At 43.6% G+C, this 17,928-nt stretch overlaps 1 protein-coding gene across 2 annotated transcripts in view; it reads right to left on the bottom strand.

Annotated features, from left to right (window-relative positions):
• The window catches only part of GNB1 (G protein subunit beta 1), a 51,644-nt gene that overhangs the window by 15,914 nt on the left and 17,802 nt on the right, over window positions 1–17,928 (bottom strand). Inside the window, exons 1-4 of one of the 2 annotated variants that reach the window (XM_088468213.1) lie at window positions 7,812–7,833; window positions 6,895–6,995; window positions 923–961; window positions 614–720 (exon numbers count right to left, since the gene is read on the bottom strand). In XM_088468213.1, the coding sequence (XP_088324339.1) occupies window positions 614–720; window positions 923–961; window positions 6,895–6,951 (203 nt within the window). In that variant the 5' untranslated portion in view covers window positions 6,952–6,995; window positions 7,812–7,833. Of the gene's footprint in view, window positions 1–613; window positions 721–922; window positions 962–6,894; window positions 6,996–7,811; window positions 7,834–17,928 lie in introns of those variants that run through there. The other variant, XM_088468212.1, reaches the window with a different exon arrangement.

Genomic DNA, 17,928 nt, shown 5'->3' with positions numbered 1-17,928 from the left:
AGCAAAATGGACCGTTTCCAGGGGGTGTTGTAAGCTGAGCCCCTATAGGTGCTAATGATAATGCACTGTTACTCCACCTCGCCATCTGCCAGCCTCCCACCAATTAGCGGCTGCCGACAAATGTGGAAAGCAGAGAAAAGAGAAGTTGCTTTCGAGACACAAACCCGATGCCGATTGGCTGGGAGTTGCGAGCCTGGAATCGACGTGTTGGAGAAACTAGTTTAGGAAAGAGCCCCCCCCCCCCCCCCCTATGGCAGCAACCTCACATGTTGCACTGCCCGCGCGCCCTCCATTATGTAATAGAAACTTCAGGTGGCCAATCAGGAGGCGAACTGGGCAGAACGTAAACAGTATCCACACATGGCTAGGGCGCCGGGTCTATGTGAGAGCACAGACCACCAGTAGTGTGCGAGAACAGTAGTTGGTGGCGGTCACTCCTATCCCGCTTCCCATGGGTCACTGTGCCGGCTCTGTTCTGGTAGTCTTGACATTTTAAGGTTAGTTATGCCAAGCATGTATGGTTTTTGTAATTTTTTTTCCATCCAATTTTATACAGTTTTATTAGAATCACAATATCTTAGATAAATAGATATATATCTATCTATGATCCTACCTGGAATCTGTGCCCCAGTGCATAGCATAGATTTTAGCAAGATGTCCCCTCAGCGTACGTCTAGTGCGCATCTGAATTCGTCCTACTGGATCAATATTGGCCGTGATCTAGAATGACAAGACAGACATGAATCATTGGGAGGGCTTTAGATTATACAAGTTTAGTCCATGGTCTGCAGTGTATACAGAACTATGTTTAGGATAGCTGCAGCTCTACAAATGACATTGGCTTAAATAATACATATCTAAAAAGGATTCATACAGCTGGAAGATTTTAGCATTAAAAAGTATAAACGATTTAAACATTTACCTGAGCCAGAGTGGCATCTGCACATGCTTTCCTGGCATCCTGTAAGATAAGCAGGAAGAAGTTTTAGAAGTTACCCAAATAATGGTGGTATGCAAGCAGCTCACTAGTGTACTTGTTCACTAATGTAAAGGAGGGAGTGGTGGGGGGAAATGGGGGTTGATTAAAAGTAGAACTTTGAAATCAGGTAGTTTAACACGGCTCATACACACTGCGATTTTATGCATGATATGGCCGATTTAGATCCATCGTATCGACCAATCATGTACATTCTGTGCAGTATTTGTACGATTACGATGCACGTCCCCGCCTTCGTTATTCTGCATCATAGATCTTATGGAAAAGTGGTAAGATTTTGACCTATCGTGTACGATGTGATACACATCGTATGCTGTTTTGCTGGCGTAAAATCCGATGTACGAGGTCTTGCATAATCCCTGACCACTCCCCTTCTCCATTTTGGAATTGATACGACGCATCGGTATCGTATACACTATCGTGTACACAATTTGACAAATCGTACAGAGAATTTCAAGGGAGGAACCCCAAGGAAAATCGTACAAGACATCTGAACGTTAGGAAATCGCACCATGTGTGTGGCCGGCTTAAGCTTTATACGTATACTCAACCTCAAAAAGGCCACTATTGTAAGGAGAACAGAGTAATTCCTGTACTATCTACAGCTCTATTAAAGACGGCAAAGAGGTGCAATTTACTTACAAAATCTACCTATTGGGGGCGATTCAATTAGCACGGGGGGGGGGGGGGCCGAATTTGTAGCTCTAGGTTAAGTGCCCAAAGATATTCAATTGACTGCCTCCCAAGGCACTAGTTAGCGCAGCTTTCTGGAAATCTGAACTAAGGGCAAATCACGACCTTACTGCGGGAGAAACTAAATAGGCACTAGGAACTCACTTAAACTGGGGGCTACATCCCCACAGTGACAACTGAATCACCCCTTTCATAGTTCAGCAAAATACAATGTGTAAGGAAAACTGACAGAAAAATTAAAAGCTGTAAGGTTACAAAAACAAACCCGAAAGTATATCCCATAATTTCCAGATTAGTCACCAATGACTTGTCAAATCACAAGGCTGCAAGGGAATATTAACCTATATGTCACCAAATAACAATAGCGCATTCATTTCCATTAGAAGCATACTGTCAAGTTTTTCTTTTTTAATACCATGTATTCAAATCAATGAATATGTAAACCCTTACCAAGTTTAACACTGGTGTTCTCACGACAAACACCAAATGTAACAGAGGAAAATTTGTTCTCACACATTTAGCAAAATTGGCCATACAAGACAGAGGTTAGACTACAAGCAGATTCTAGATTTGAAAAGAAAAAGTATTTGATTGGTGCAGGATATATTATATCAATACCTATTGGCTGTGAAAGTGCAAGTGCCAAGCTGTGAACACCAGTCTGAGCTAATAGCGCAGCTTCGACATTTGGGCTACTGTCCAAATGGTTATGTTAACTTTGTTCTACAAGCCCTGCATTTGTTTGCATGACATCTCCTTAAAAAGTGCACTCCTCTGAGAGGTCTGTGGAACTGGATGACAGGATAAGCAATTGGAGCTAGAACCATTTCCATTAATCCATTCAGTGTTTAGGAAAAAGAGGGAAAGTGTGCCAATACCCACAAAGGCTGGAAAATTGTCAGAGCACAGATTCAGGACTGTAAAATGCCAAGTATTCAGCAGGGAGGTCAAATAATGCCCAAGAACAGTGATAAGCACCCACACACACTCTTAGGGGGCGAGGAGAAATCCTACTAAAGGGCCGGATGCGCATCTGTTTGCGGGTTTGCCAGTCGTTTTTAAAAACCTCACGGACGACACTTTAGTCACAGAATGCCTGTTAACGCAACTAAAAACCCAGGTTTAGTCGCGAGAATTGGCATTCTTCGACTTAACGTGTGTCGGACTAAACAGCGCACTGAATTAAATAGCTCCGGGACCAACTTCCCGGCGCTATTCAACTCCCGTTGAATTGAATCTCCCCCTTAGTAGTAAGGTAAATCAATTTATTTAATCTAAGATTTTTATGCAGGCCTTTTGTAAGTTAGAGGGTCACCCCTGCGGCCCCTACAGTTTACCAGGCTACTCATGACAGCTTTAGCATATCTGAGTGGTGATGTTATCAGAGCTAAAGCATACCAATGTACCAGCCCCAGCAGTGGTACATAGCCACTGCTCATCAATTAGAGCATTTACAAAATAGGCTCAAATTGGCTCACTCCAGTCATAGTACAACAAAAGCAGACTTTGAAGGAAGAGGAAGAAAAATGTACATAACTAATACATGTCAAAGCTTTGCAAAACAGACCTCTTAACGGATACACTAAGCTAAAGACATCCAGGAAGTCTGGTCCTGGCTGGAGCCAAGCTTTTATAACTGTTTAAAGGAGTTGAGAATTAATGAAGACATAGAACTATTCACTCGCAAAAATGCTGATGTATACAGAGATAAAGCAAACAGCCCAGGATTTATTCCTACTCCAGTATCGGGCCATCTGCGGCAGTTACCTGACAATACAGTGCTGCATGTTTGCCAGCACAGGCCTTCAGGGGGCACTTGGGTAATAGTAGTAGAAGGGGATTTTATTTTTTTACACTTTGAAGAAAAATGTTAATGAGAGTTTTGGGACACCAAACTACTTTGGATTAGAGGAAAGGGGCAGTTATGGAGCATTGGGGACAATTCAATTCTTTCAATAGTGCCAGGATGTTGGTTATGGAGCCATTCAATTCACAGTGATGTTAAGTCCGACTAGAAGCACTTAAATTGGAGAATGCCGGTTCTCGCGACTAAACACTGGGCGAACAGTGATTCTCCGACTAAAGTGCCGGCCACTAAGCCGGCAAACGGCCTTGTGGCCGTCACTTTAGTCTGATTTCTCCTTGCAACCTCATGGGGGTGCGAGAAGAAATAATTAAGTTGGACTAAACAACGCGGTCAATTGAACAGCTCCCAGGAGCTCCCACCCCGATGCTATTCGATTCAAGCTGAATTGAATCGCCCAGATTGTTATTAAACTATAGTTGTGAGGAGCAAAGCCAGCATAGTAAAGAATATAGTGCATCGGTCCTTCTATGTAATTTACCTAATGTGGTCAGGACTGCACTGCAACCTAAGGGGCAGATTCAAGTCAGCACAATGTAGAATAGCCCCGGGAAGGAGAACCCAAAGCTATTCAATTGACCGCGCTGTTAAGCCTGACTACAGGATTTCTGCTCGCATCCTTTTAAGGCCGCAATCCTGTTTTCCGGCTTAGTAGTTTGGGGTCATAAAACTATCTCAGCCTTGCGGCTGGGCACTTTAGCGTCTAATCAGCAATTCTCCAACTAAACACCCAGCTTTAGGCGCGGTAAACAGCATTCACCGACTTAAGTGGCTGTATCACATTGCATTGAATCGCCCCCCTAACAGTTATTTTATCTATATAGGATATGACAGTGGTGCAATGATTATTGTTACCACATATTGTAATTCACATAAGTGGTTATCCAGAAATGTGACATTAAGACAAACAATTATATACCCAATTATTATATGTTTCTATAGGATAATACCAAATCCAGGTCATTTATTACCAGACCAACAATTTAGCTCCCGGAACTATTCAATTCACCGCGCTGTTTGGTCCGACTAAATCAGTCAGAAGTGCAGGGCGCGGCTGTTTCCTGCTTAGCGCGGCGCCAACAGCCACGCGCCAGGTACAGTCGGAGAGCGCCGATTCTCACGACTAAACAACCATGTTAGGTCGTGAGGACCCACATTCTCAGACTTAACTGGCAAATGTCGGATTAAACAGCACAGTGAATTGAATAGCTCCGGGAGCCTCCCTTCTGGGGTTAATCAGCATTGTGCTGATTGAATCGAGGCGTTAACGTGTGATACCTGGGGGTTTAACACAGAGAAATTGACTATCAACTGAAAATCTCCAATCGTTTAAACCCAGAGCTAACACCGCGGGTAATTGGATATGTCCCTGCGTGTGCAAAGACTTACGCAGGATACACACTACACAAGGGGGTGGGCAATAAGCGGCCGTCCAGCTGCTGTTGAACTACAAATCCCAGGATGCTTTGCGACAGTTTTAGAATGACCAAATAGAAAAACTGTGGCAGGGCATGCTGGGATGTGCAGTTCCACAACAGCTGGGGGGCTGATTATAGCCCAAACCTACGTGACTATACGAACCACTATACGATATATTGTTCTGTCGCAGATCAGAATGACATAACATACACAACATATAGGGCTCGATTCTCTTCTACGCGATGTGAATAGCGTCGGAAGTGAGCTGCCGAAGCTATTCAATACACTGTGCTGCTAAGCCCGACTAAGGATTTCTTCTCGCATCCCTCCGGGGATGTGAGCAGAAATCCGACAAAAGTCCAGGCGCGAGTCTACTTTCTGCCTTAGCGCCTGGAAAACAGCATCGTGCCGGGAAGTTAGGTCGGGAATGCCCGTTCTCACGCCTTAAACAGGGCGTTTAGTCGCGAGAACAGGCATTCTCCGACTAAACACTGCGCAGAATTGAATAGCTCCGAGAGCTATCTCCCGGCGCTATTTACATCGCGTAGAATAGACTCAAGCCCATATCGTGTACGGCCGATCAGTCATTCATCGCATCGTCCCATCTGCTGTACTGCACGTCAGATGGGATGATGCAATGAGCGTCACATTGAAGTTACATGCAGCATGTAACGATACATCGCACCATGGTACGCTGGATCATGAAGTGTGTACAGCACGAGTAATGTATTGTTACATCGCATATCCGCGTTCCACCCTCCTATGGTGTGTACTCTGCTTTACTCATCTTCAGAATCAAGACAGTGAATGACATCAGAATCGGATACACAGGATTAACACCAATATTGTCCATAACCAGTACATTATCCACAGATGAAGTGTTACGTTTCTGCATAGCAAACGTGTACAATAGGAAGGGCCACCTCACAATACAAGTTGCGTTATAAGAGGTGTAGACATGTGTACCTTTACATTGTATTTACATTTGCTGTGAAGCGGTGTTCATGGTATTTTTCCTGCGGAAAAGCTTCTGCTATATATAGGATGCGCCCTGTATGATCACAACTTTAATACCTCCAGTCCTGATAAACTGACAGTTGCAGATCTATTTTAAAGCGGCACTTTAATATTAAATTGAGTTGGTCTTTAAAAAGAACTTGAGAGAAAAGCAAAATTGTGGGTTTAGTGATTAATATTGTGTCTCCAACATTGGTCTCTAAACTATAAAAAAAAAAAAAAAACACCTACTAGTAGATGTGTCATACCAGACGACTAGAAATTTCTTCATTCAATATATAGAATTTAGTAGAAGTCACAAAGCTACATGAAGACCGCACTTTGTGATGCAATTACACATCTTTAAACAAGATTCTAGAAAGCATGGTAAAGTCGGTTTCTTAAAAACAATGTGACGTGAGTTTAGATTATTGCTGCCATGCAGTTTACAGAAGATACACTGCACACACTGGTTACAGGAGTCTCTGGGGAATGCTGCACCCTATAAATACAAACCCAGCCATAACTGGGCTAGGAAAAAAAAAACAAAAAGGAAAAAAAAAAAAAACCAATGTAAACGGAGCAACAAGAAAACATTAAACTGTAATAAAAATATCTGAAATAATGCAGAGCCTTTAGTTTAAAGCTCATTCAATTTAGTACAATTCATGACCAAACCAAGCGAGAACAGTTACTTGCCTTAAGCTTTTGTAAAGCAAAAAAAAAAGGGGGACTATGTATTTTTATTTTCTGTAAAGAGAACACTGATTACTAAGAAAAGAGCAAGTTACATAACATTGGGCATGTCAAGCTTTTGGAGTGGCCTGCAGCCTTGCTCATTGGTTTTTACCACTAGACAATTGTATACGTATCTGATGTGGAGCTCTCATGAAATGAATGCAGCATGTTACACTGAATTACTCACTCGGATTTGGTTTTTCAGTTGCTCAGCCTCCTGGCGTAGCTGATCGAGTTCACTCATCTTTCTTCACTAAAATGAAGCTTCTCTGCCACCAACACTCAGTTCTGTAAGGAGAAACCATATATATACACACACACTTGTCAGCAGGTTGATACTAGAACCATGAACAAGAAAACAAAGTTAAAAGTAGGAGGGTAGGATAAAGTTTTTGTTTATCTGACCCACTATGACCTTCCCTCATACTTCATGAACCTCCGAAAAAAACCAGTTCAGCCAACACTTCAGGAAGGAAACTGGCAATACATACACATTTTATTTACCCTAAAGGGAGCACCGCCTGGACTGATTTCACATAAACCAGTATGGCCCAATGGCAAATCTCTCCATAGGGTATCAGCGCAAGCAATTCAGTAGATAAGACAAGGTAACATTTGGGTCACAGAATTAGAAACAGCCCAATTCAAACTTGATCAATAGAAGATTATAAGGCAATGTGAGCCCCATATTTTCAACACTAATGCTAGGCATAAACTATACAATTATCTATCAGATATCTGTCCAATCTGGCTGGTGGAATGAAAACCTGGTAATGTATGGGAGCAAATGACAATCGACCATTTGCTCACAAATACCGGAAAACAGACAAAAATGGACATTCAGACAAATTGGTTAAATTAAACAAATTTAACAAATTTAACCAATAGTTTTTGCCCATTTTCCAGTGTTTAAAACCATATGACCGATTGTCATTTGTTCCCATACATTTCCAGGTTTTCATTTTAACCAGCCAGATTGGACAGATATCTGACTGATAATTGTATACCCAAACAATTGTATATATCGCGCAGCGGGCACCCAAAAACAATTGAATTCTCCCTAAATATCTATCTACAACAGCTTTTCCCCAACGTTATACTTACAATTCACCTGCAATAAACTAGATAGCAAGCTCGGAAAGTCCTAGTACAGAGCGTGGCTGTGTGTTCTCCTATAGCTACATCCCTTTCACCCGTCCTCCATGCAATGTCATGTTTAAGCTCCAATAGATCAGTTACTCATTCAAATCCGTTTAACACAAAACCGGCTGAGAGTCTTAAATTGTCCACTATCCTTCTGACCCTAATCCAATGTTTGGTTTGCTTTAGGTGTATTTTTCAGACCAAGGACAAAACTGGCAAAAGCGCACAATCGGTGCTATATCGCAGGTGGAACTTAGACTTCTGAAGTGAACTAGAAAATAAATAAAAAAAATTGCAGCCTGGTGAATATGACTTTAAGGTTTGTTAAAATGATCTACACAATAAATACACCTGTAAAGAAACTAACGTTTGCCAACAGTACAGGTTTCAATTGTGGTACAGTCACAGGCGGCTTGAATAAATCTTACAATATCGTGGGGTTTAAGTTGTTCCCATTGTCTGGCTAGTCTGTGGGAACAACTTGAAAGTGCCAGGAATTATTTCTAGATGCAGGTAGTTAGAGTGAGAAATGCCTGCCTTTGATTCTAGACTAATTTACTTAACAACTCATTAAAACCAGCTAGATAGGTGTCTTAAGTACATACCAATGACAAAACCCATTAGCTTGGATGTCTAAACTGTTAAAGCTTACCCCACTGTCTTGTCTTAAATACAATTGGATGATGTCTCTAGAGCAGAGAAACAACTTGCCACAATGTAAAAAGCTTTCCAAATCCTGCAAGTCATCTACATTTCAGGTACAAATCAATTTCACAGTACAATCAATTCCCAGTAATAATAAAAACCATCTGCAATAATAAAAAAAGCGCACCTCCGTACTCCGGTCCCACCGTTGTTACCACCGCTCATATAAAATGCAAACCCAATTAGTAAAACGCACCAGAGTGCAAATCCCCTTTAATCTGAATGACGAAAATATTCTACGGTTAATGCTCTTGGCAGAGTGCAGAGTGGCAGTTTACTTAGTAGCTTCACACCCAAGCACTGTATTGTGCTACAGGCTGCACAGAGCTACCCTACACACAACAAACTAAATTAAAAAAATTATACACATACATCTATAGTATTATTAAAACATTGTGTCTTTGTTTCAAGTTGGCGCAAAGAACTCCTGAACAGTTTTCAATGGAAACTGCATATATTTTTAGTGGAAAATCCTAGAAACCTGCACTGTGTTTCATCGTGATCTATCAAGTGACAGCTGAGCAATAACAAAAACAAAATGTATTGAAATCATCAGTGCAAGTGCGTGGCACCATACGCGCAGCTGGTAGGGAGGTGGGAGGAGAGCTGCTCTTTGCCCACGTTCACTTGAATAGGATACATAGTATTCATTCTAGCACCCTGCACTTGTCACAACCCGTGCAGTTCAGCTTACCTGCCTGGGGTGTCGCTCTGATGCTTCTAGCACACTTTTCTGTAGCTCAGCAGTTAGCTGCATTAGCTGAGTGGAGAGCAACACCCCAGGCAGGAAGGAAAGAGGAAATGCACGGTGTTGGAATTAAAACAAAAAAAAATAATATACGAATTATGGAAAAAAAAATATAAATATACATATACATACATATACACACACACACACACACACATCTGCAATTGTTATAAAATCATTAATGCCAAATGGTACACCAAAGTGCTAGGCAGCGAGGAAACCAGTTATGAACAGACGAAAAACAAAAGAACAGCAGACATTAAAGAACAAGGGTAGTGAGGATCCCTTGCAATTTAGTGGGAAATGGGAAAAGCCCGTTAGGAGGAGAAAGACTGAATGGAGCTTGGGACAGTGGCAACATTATAGGAGTAGGAGTTGTTTATGTGGGAGTAGGGTAGGCACAGTAAAAAAGGTGGGTTATTAGAGACCATTTGAAGGCTGTGGAACAGTGTGATTGGTGTGGTAGGGGAGTACATATTTGAGTAGTGGCACATGAGAAACCTTATTAGTGTGAGCAGGTTGGTTACCAGAGGAGTAAGAAGCACAGGTCAGGGGCAGATCTGGAAGCATGAGGTATGAGATTATAAGTGGTGTGATGCTGAATAGCCCCGAGGAAGAGTTCCGGGAGCCATTCAATTGACCGCACTGTTAAGTCAGACTATAGGATTTCTGCTCACAACCTCTTGAGGTCCAAGCAGAAATCAGACTTAAGTGCCAGACGCGAGGCTGTTTTCTGCCACTTTAGTCAGAGAATGTCAGTTACTGCATCCAAACACCCAGCTTAAGGTGCGGCCTCCGACTTAAGTGGTTGTAGTGTGACTTAACAGCACGGTCAATTGAATAGTTCTGGGGCTAATCAGCACTGTATCGCCCCAATGGAGTGGTTTAGTGTTTGGGCCACGGGCAGGGCACTGAGGTGGGTGGGGGGGTCGGGGGGGAGAAGGCTTCACTGCACGCATACTCCCGAAAAGGGGATGTGGCCGATCAGGGAGGGTGTGTGTCATCGTGTCACACCCCCAAATTGTCACACTTTGGGACATGCCCAGCATGGGGGGGGGGGGGGGGGGGGGTGAGATCGTTCTTGCCAATCACAGTGAAAATGTACTGAAGCGGGGGGACAGATGGGTTAGAAGGAAATTTCAGTATTTGCTGTTGCAAATGGGCAGAAATACTGGCAACGGCACCATAACTTTCCCCCCTAGTGTCCTGATCTCGGATTTTTGTACATAGCCCTGAGGCTGCGTACACAAATCTGCAACTCAGGAAGTACCATAGATGAGGAATATAATCTTGAAGGTGGGGGCGTTGACATAGGGCAGGGCTCGACAAATCCCGTCGCCAGAGCGACCAAGTTATCAGACCTGGCGACTGGATTTTCAGCAGTCCCAGCATCCCTGGTGCGAATGTGGAAAGCCGTGCTGGGATCAAGTGGCTAATCCCAGCATCGGCACAGCTGCAGGGGCAGGCAAAGGAGATGTGTCCCCTGCGGGACACATCCCTGGCAGGCGCTGGGATGCTTTTCCTGCTCCCAGTGCCGGGTCTGTTCCACCAGCGCCAGCAGTAAAGTGGCGGCGGGCAGGACATAGCTGCGGGCTTACTGTAGCCAGTTGCCCAGTAGCCTTGATACAGCGGCAGGTGTTTGGCTCTGGCAGCCAATAGGAGGCAGATGCGACGAGCCAATCACGGCACGCCGCGTCATATTAGACGCCGCTGAGCGTGAAAGCAGTGTTGCGGGAGAGGAGACAAAACCTCCCGAAGCAGAGAAAAGTGATCTGGCGACCACGGAAGAGGCCAGAAGACGCCGTGAACAAGAGAGAAGACAGGAGGCGCCGGCTGAAAGTAGAAAAGAAGAGGCGGCTTCGCAGGCCAGGACAGGCCAGCGGCAGAAGAATGCGGCTGAGGACCGGAGAGGACTGCGGGGGTGGAAAGTGAAAGCCAACAAAGTTCCCCCCCTGCAACCTCGGCTGCCGTAGCAGGTAGGCCCCTCTCTGTGAGGCCTACTATTAACACCTTTCTAGACCACCAGGATTTCGGGCACTAAGCCCGTGGGGATAATCAGGCAAAAGGCCTGTGTGCATATAGGCGGGCACAAGGCCCAGGCTCCCTATTGGGCATTAGCCCAAAATAAGGTATCTGCCACCCAAAATAGGTGTGAGTGACCTGGGCATTAGGCCCAGGTGACTAAAAGGCAAATAGGTGGGCCACCCCAAGCATGTGTGGTAGTGTATACAAGGTTTCATGTGTTTTGGTTTGAGACGGTGGTCTGGCTCCTATATTTTTAAGCTGGCTACTAGTTTAAAAAAAAATTGTCGAGCCCTGACATAGGATGAAATCAATAATGTAGGACTGAGACTAAGGAAATTGTGGTACGGACATAACTTTTGTATAATTCGGATTACCAGTTGGAGAGCGCTGATATGACATTGCTGTGTGTACTTGAATAATTACGTATTATACTGAAATACTGCATTTGTAGAAAAAGCACGGTGCCAACAGTCCTGGAAAAATTACCTCTACTGTGCAAAATGACCCCATTATTGTACACTCTTCACTGGAATCGATGATCATGTGATCTAAGGCAGCTTCCCCTCAGGTTAACTTATGCAGAGGAATATGGCTCTGTGAAAGTTAAACTAGTATATACAGTGTGAAAATGGATTAACAGATAACATTTTGTAAATACCAAAGATCAACACAGTAAAGTTAACCACAAATGAATGTGAGATTAGTAGAAACATTATATAATTTACTGCATATATTTTGCATTCTATTCTGCATGCAAATTAGCTGCACACTTGTCTCAACAACTGTATAACAAATGGCCTTTTAGGCTAGATTATTTATATAATCAAAAGTAGTTGCTTCCTGATGCACAATTTATTTCAGTTTCAGTGGTGAAGTGTTCACAAAGCATATCGTTTCTTGGTAAAGCCCTGCCTAGGAACACCCTCAGTATGAAGCATGGACAATAACAGGAAAAGCAGACAGTCAGTACCTACAGTGGAGCTTCAGCAGACAGTGAACAGCATCATGCATGCCAAGGATTAAGCAGCTTTAAAGAAGATTTAATTGAAAAAAAAAAAAAGTTGATGTGTTAGGACAAAATAAGATTATACTTTCAATGAACCTTGGGGGAAAGGAGTGTTTTCCATTAAGCGACTCTAGCTGAGCAATAAGTGCTATCTAACTAGCAGGCCACAGTTTCTGCAAGGCCTGAGACCCAAAAGGGCAAACGTGCAATGCCGTCAGGCGCAATGCATCATTCCAGAACAGCACATTGATTTTATCACTTTGACCCTGCCCCAAAAACTCAAATGGGAACCCACCCCTAAAAAGTCCAGAAGTTTAATTCCAGGGATTGGAGAAGCAATCCCAGGATTAAGCGATAACTGCCAGCACCATAGCCTCTGCCTCCATTGCTAATTGCTTACCTGGGCAGCGCTAGGCTCTTCCAGCGGTTCAGACGCAGCCTGGGCCATGCCCTATGCGGCAGCGTAATGTCATAGGTCACAGCGCCATATGCAGTGACTCAGGTAGAGTCTCTGAGGTAGGTAGATTGGGTGGGAGGAGCTCCTGTCCTTCCTACAGCGGTCAGGTGATGAGATGTCAGACTCAGGATGCCACTGACATTTTACTGTCTAGCCAACCTCTGGTTCTCCAGGTGATGTGAAACTACTCCCAGCATGTTTTTCCAGCTGATTGGTGGGAGGGTGTGCTGGGATTTATAATTTCACAACAGCTGGAAAGTAACAGGATGGCTAGGACAGCAAAATTTAGAGTGTACAATTAAATCCCAAAATTGAGATTTCTCTCAATCCAGAATCCCAGGATTGCAAAAATGGTCCGGGATTGGTTTCCCTAGTTTTATTCTTTTCACCCAAAAGGAACCCTGGCATCCATGATTTCAGCTGCATCCGTCAATACAGAAAAATTATTGTGCAACATGAAAAGGAAGGAATCCAACTGAAGCATAGTTTTCAGGAGACAAGACTATAGATCATGTAGCGCATCACACACATAATTGTGACCAGCCACACGCAAGCAATCAGGTCAGTAGCACAGGATATTCACAAGCGTGACTTTTCTGTATAAATTCTGTCTTGAATACGGCTAAAGATCAAAATATCACTGTGGTTCAAAGAGGAAAAGGTGTGGTAAATCAGTCGTGGGTGTGGGTTCCTCATGAGCACAAATATTTGCTGCACCGAGACAAATGGCAGAACACTGTCCAAAATACAATTTTCTTGCAGCATATATGGTACATTTTGTAGCCAAAGAAAGCTACTTGCTCCACTCGGATTTCTTTAATCATACGACTTAACCCTGCAGATCACTGAGTACAATGATAACACACAAGATTTACATATTACCACATTATGTAGTAAACGCAATGGGAGAAATACATTTAGAAGTGAGGAGATGTAGCTCCCAAAGAGGAGAACCCAGAACTATTCGGGGACGATTCAATTCAACGAGCCGTTGATGGCGCCAGGAGCGAGCACCTGAAGTTATTCAATTCATCGCGCCGTTATGTCGACTAAATTATTTATTCTCGCACTCTGAGTGTGCGAGTTGGAATCCGACTAAAGTACTGGCCGCGAGGCTGTTTTCCGGCTTAGCGCAGCGCCAACAGCTTGGCGGCCGGCACTTTAGTTGGAAAATGCCTGTTCGAGACTAAATACCCAGATTAAGTCGCGAGAACCGGCATTCTCCGACTTGGGCCCATACTCAATTAGAAGCAAAAAGCCGAGATCCGCAAAAAAGTATCGCTGATTGCGACTTTTCACCAAGTGAAAACTTCTCCGTATCAAATTCCATCCGCTTTTTACGTACGTAGAAAGTCAATGCAAAGTAGTAGGTGAAAGAGAATAGCAGAGGAAAAAGTGAATTGGAACCCTTGGAACTGCCCCCAATGGACAACTGCATCAAAAAATTCCTGGGGGGGGGGGGGGGGGGGAAAGAAAAAAAAAAAAAAACTTACCCCAAAAAAGTACTTTGAAATATGGGGCAAAAAAGCACAAAGTGGAGGTACAAGTTCGCAAACTAGCAAAATAATGTTCTGGGGCTGCACTAAGAAGGGGGCAAGTATTTTTGAGATTGCAGATGCTTTTATGAGGGTGGAAATTCGCAATTATTAATACTGCACTTTAGAGACTTTAAAATATGCTTGCACCTATTTTCATGTACCCCAAATTTGACAGGACTACTCATTTTCTCCAAAAAAGAAAACTGCTTTATGCTATTCTTCACCACTTGTGCAAAGACGTGAATATGTGGCAACTGTGCGAACTTAAGTACCACAAACAGTATTATTAGGGCTAATCGTTTACTACATTGATCCCCAATGTTCCTGCATCTTTTTGGGAGGTTCAGGACGATTTCCCCAATTCTAACACCACTTTTCGCCTGTCCTGACTTCACGTGTCTCCGTATCTTTTGGAATTGAATAGGGCGAATCGTGGGTATGCGCACAATAAGTTTCCGCTGCTAAAACATGCGATGTAGGCGAAAAGTCCGACAGGCAAAACTTTATTGCGTAAGCAAAACTAATTGAATACGGGTCTTAACTAAGTCTTGGACTGAACATCGCTCCGAATTGAATAATTCCGGGACCAACTTCCTGGCACTATTCCATTCCTGCTGAATTGAATTGTCCCCTTCAATTGTAAACCCACTTAAGTAAGGAGATGCGGTTTCCTGCGACTAATGCCCAAAGTTTAGTCTATGTAAACTGCATTTTTCGACTTAAGTGCCGGGCACGACTTGGTTACTGCACGGGCTAACACCATGACTGGCCCCGAGGCACTAGTTAGCACAAATTTCTGCTCGCACTTTAGGAGCGTGTGAGCAGAAATCTACTAGTTGCGGAATTACAGCGTGAACATTTGAATAAATCCGGGCACTCATCCCTGGAGCTAAAGCCCCTTACTTATCCCTCCCAATAAAAGAAAAATTCTTAGTCAGTCTATACCTTGTAGACTTGAAAATTCAATATCAAAATTGTCTTAAGCCAAAAAGTTAAATTTTTTACAAGAAACACCCCCCAAAAAAACACAATTGATAGTCTTATATGTGGGCTTGGTTTTGTTTGATTGCTTTTTACTTATACTAGTTTTGTTGCGAGATTGCCACATTATTGCGGACGATTCAATTGTTTGCAGCTCCTGTCTAAACTGCATGGGAGCTATTCCATTGTTTGCGTGACCAGCCCAAAGGCTGAACTTATCACAGATTTCTGATGCACCCTCCTGAGGTGCGAATAGAAATCCGCATAGCTTTGGTACTGGTAGCGAGTGCCGGGTGCATCGTAGCTGCAGTCCGCCTGTCTCTTAGCACTGCAGAAGCTGTCTATTGCTGCTAATTCCGTGCTTTCATGATGGTCATGAAAACTGAATAGACGTGAGCTACTATTAAATCCCCTAGGAAAAACTGTATACATAGTCAAAAAGTAAAGAATGCTGCATTGCCAGACTGCCCAGTGGCGCCTTATTTCCACGCATTACAGTAGGCAGATTCTGTTCACACCTCCGTAGGATACGAGGGAACTCTTCCAGCAAAAGTTAAAGTGCGGGATCTGCCGGGACCCATTCCAGCAGCTTCTGTGGCCAAAATTTAATCGGTCCCAGACGGCCCTCGGACACAGTATTTGACTATGGAAGCTGGCCGCCCAACAAGGTTTGTTAAGTCACTATGGTAGAGTTCAACTACAAAATACTTAAACCCAATCTGATCTGAACAAGCAGAACTGAAAGACTTCAGTCTGATCTGATTTTTGCCACTAAAAAGTTTAGGTGGTTTTATATAGAGACAACTAAGATTTTTTTTCATATACTAAATGACATTCAGCAAAATTTAGTTATGACCAATTCCAAAACATTTGGTAAACTAAAATTAAATCCAGAGTCATGTGCATGACAGTGCTTCAAATGCATTAGAAAAAACAAAACTGAAACATTCAAACCACTACAGCTTAAATATAACATGAAAACGTTAAAACCCCATTAAGCGCCAAATCTGTTGCTAGGCAGCAGCTCCTGGCATCATTTAGCCAGCACCAGTGCTGCTCTCCTGGCATCTGTTGCTTAGCAATAGCAGAGGTGACTTCTCCTGCATAGAGCAGCTTACAGGTGCCCCTGCTTTGTTCTGTTAGGATGACATTTCACACCACAATGACTTATGCTGGGCACACACTGGCAGATATATTGGCCGATATATCGGGTGCCCGTCGTCCAGTGTGTACCAGAGATATGTCTGAACGACGTTCATATCGCGTCAGCTCTGCTGTACAGCCGATGCCCAATATATATCTGCAGATATATTGGGGCATTGTGGTGTTTGTGTATGGGCGGTCTGCCGATCGCTGGTACACTTGCTGCAGAGGCCGCGGGAGGGTAGCGCGATGCCCCCCCGGTCAGAAAACCAATTGTTCAGTGTGTATGAACAACCATCATCTGCAGGTCACTCGATCTACAGATATATCTGTTAAGTGTGCACCCAAGCTTTAAGGTGAATCAGAATAGCAAGGGATATGGGCAACATAACTTGGGTGCTAGATCAGGTCTGGAAATGACAATAGGAAAGGCTCTCACTAACTCCTTAACTCTGCTCAAGTGTGACAAAATATACTGTACCTTTTACAATACACTATGCAAAACAATGTCAAATCACAACATATTAGAATTCTAGGGGCGGAATTCAATTATTTTAGTGCGCCCGATCTCCAGTCTAAAGTAACGGGCGTTCGCAGGGCACCATTCAATGGATGCCGATTATCACGTAAACCAGACCAAAGTGCTGGCTGCTTGGATGCCCAAATGGGTCACTTTGTGCATTTCAGCTCACAACCCCAGGGGGTGCGAGCTCAAATGCCGGCACCTGATCGCGCCCGGCAGGAGCAACAATTAAAAATGCTCCGTCAGACGCAAGGTGGTGGTGAAGGGGTGGGGGGGGATAGTCAGCTGCCGGCAAAAATAATGTCATTGCGCCTTAGTATTGGGAACATCTGCTGTGTAATTGGAGAAATATTTTTGTTTATCAAAATGAACTCATTAAGGAGATGTGTTTATTACATTAAAAGAAGTATTCCAGTCATGGCCTTATTGACTATGGGGACAATTCAATGGTTTACTCTCGCCCGCAGATCCCACATAATGTAGCAGGCGATATTCATTTGTTTGTGCCCCTGGTTGCAACTGCCATGGGCGTCCATTACTTATCGTGCACACTGAGCACAAATGCACCAGCATTAGTCGCACAAAGCGGATAAACCCATGCAAACTACTTGGCACACTGGCAAATCGGCAGTTTGGCGCCCAAAAGTCCGGCTTTGAGTGGACTTTTGCTCGCCACCTCAGAAGGGTGCGAGCAGATCTATTGGGCACCTGCAGCACTCACGCCAGGCGGCACAAACAATTGAATATTGCCCATCACTTTAGGCGGTAGCTGTGGGTGTGAGTAAACAATTTAATTGCATACATAGGGGGGAATTAAAGCCCAGGAATTGGTAGGTAAGTAATTGAATAAGATGTGAATTGCAACAGCATATTATATATAAATATATATATACACACATACACACACACACATACACACAAGGTGTCCCTAGGGACAAAAATTACCAGATAA

Source organism: Taudactylus pleione, unplaced genomic scaffold (assembly GCF_031769625.1).
Source record: "Taudactylus pleione unplaced genomic scaffold, aTauple2 ptg000082l, whole genome shotgun sequence".
In the NCBI taxonomy this organism is placed as follows: domain Eukaryota; kingdom Metazoa; phylum Chordata; class Amphibia; order Anura; family Myobatrachidae; genus Taudactylus; species Taudactylus pleione.
This window is presented reverse-complemented; position numbering and strand designations above follow the sequence as displayed.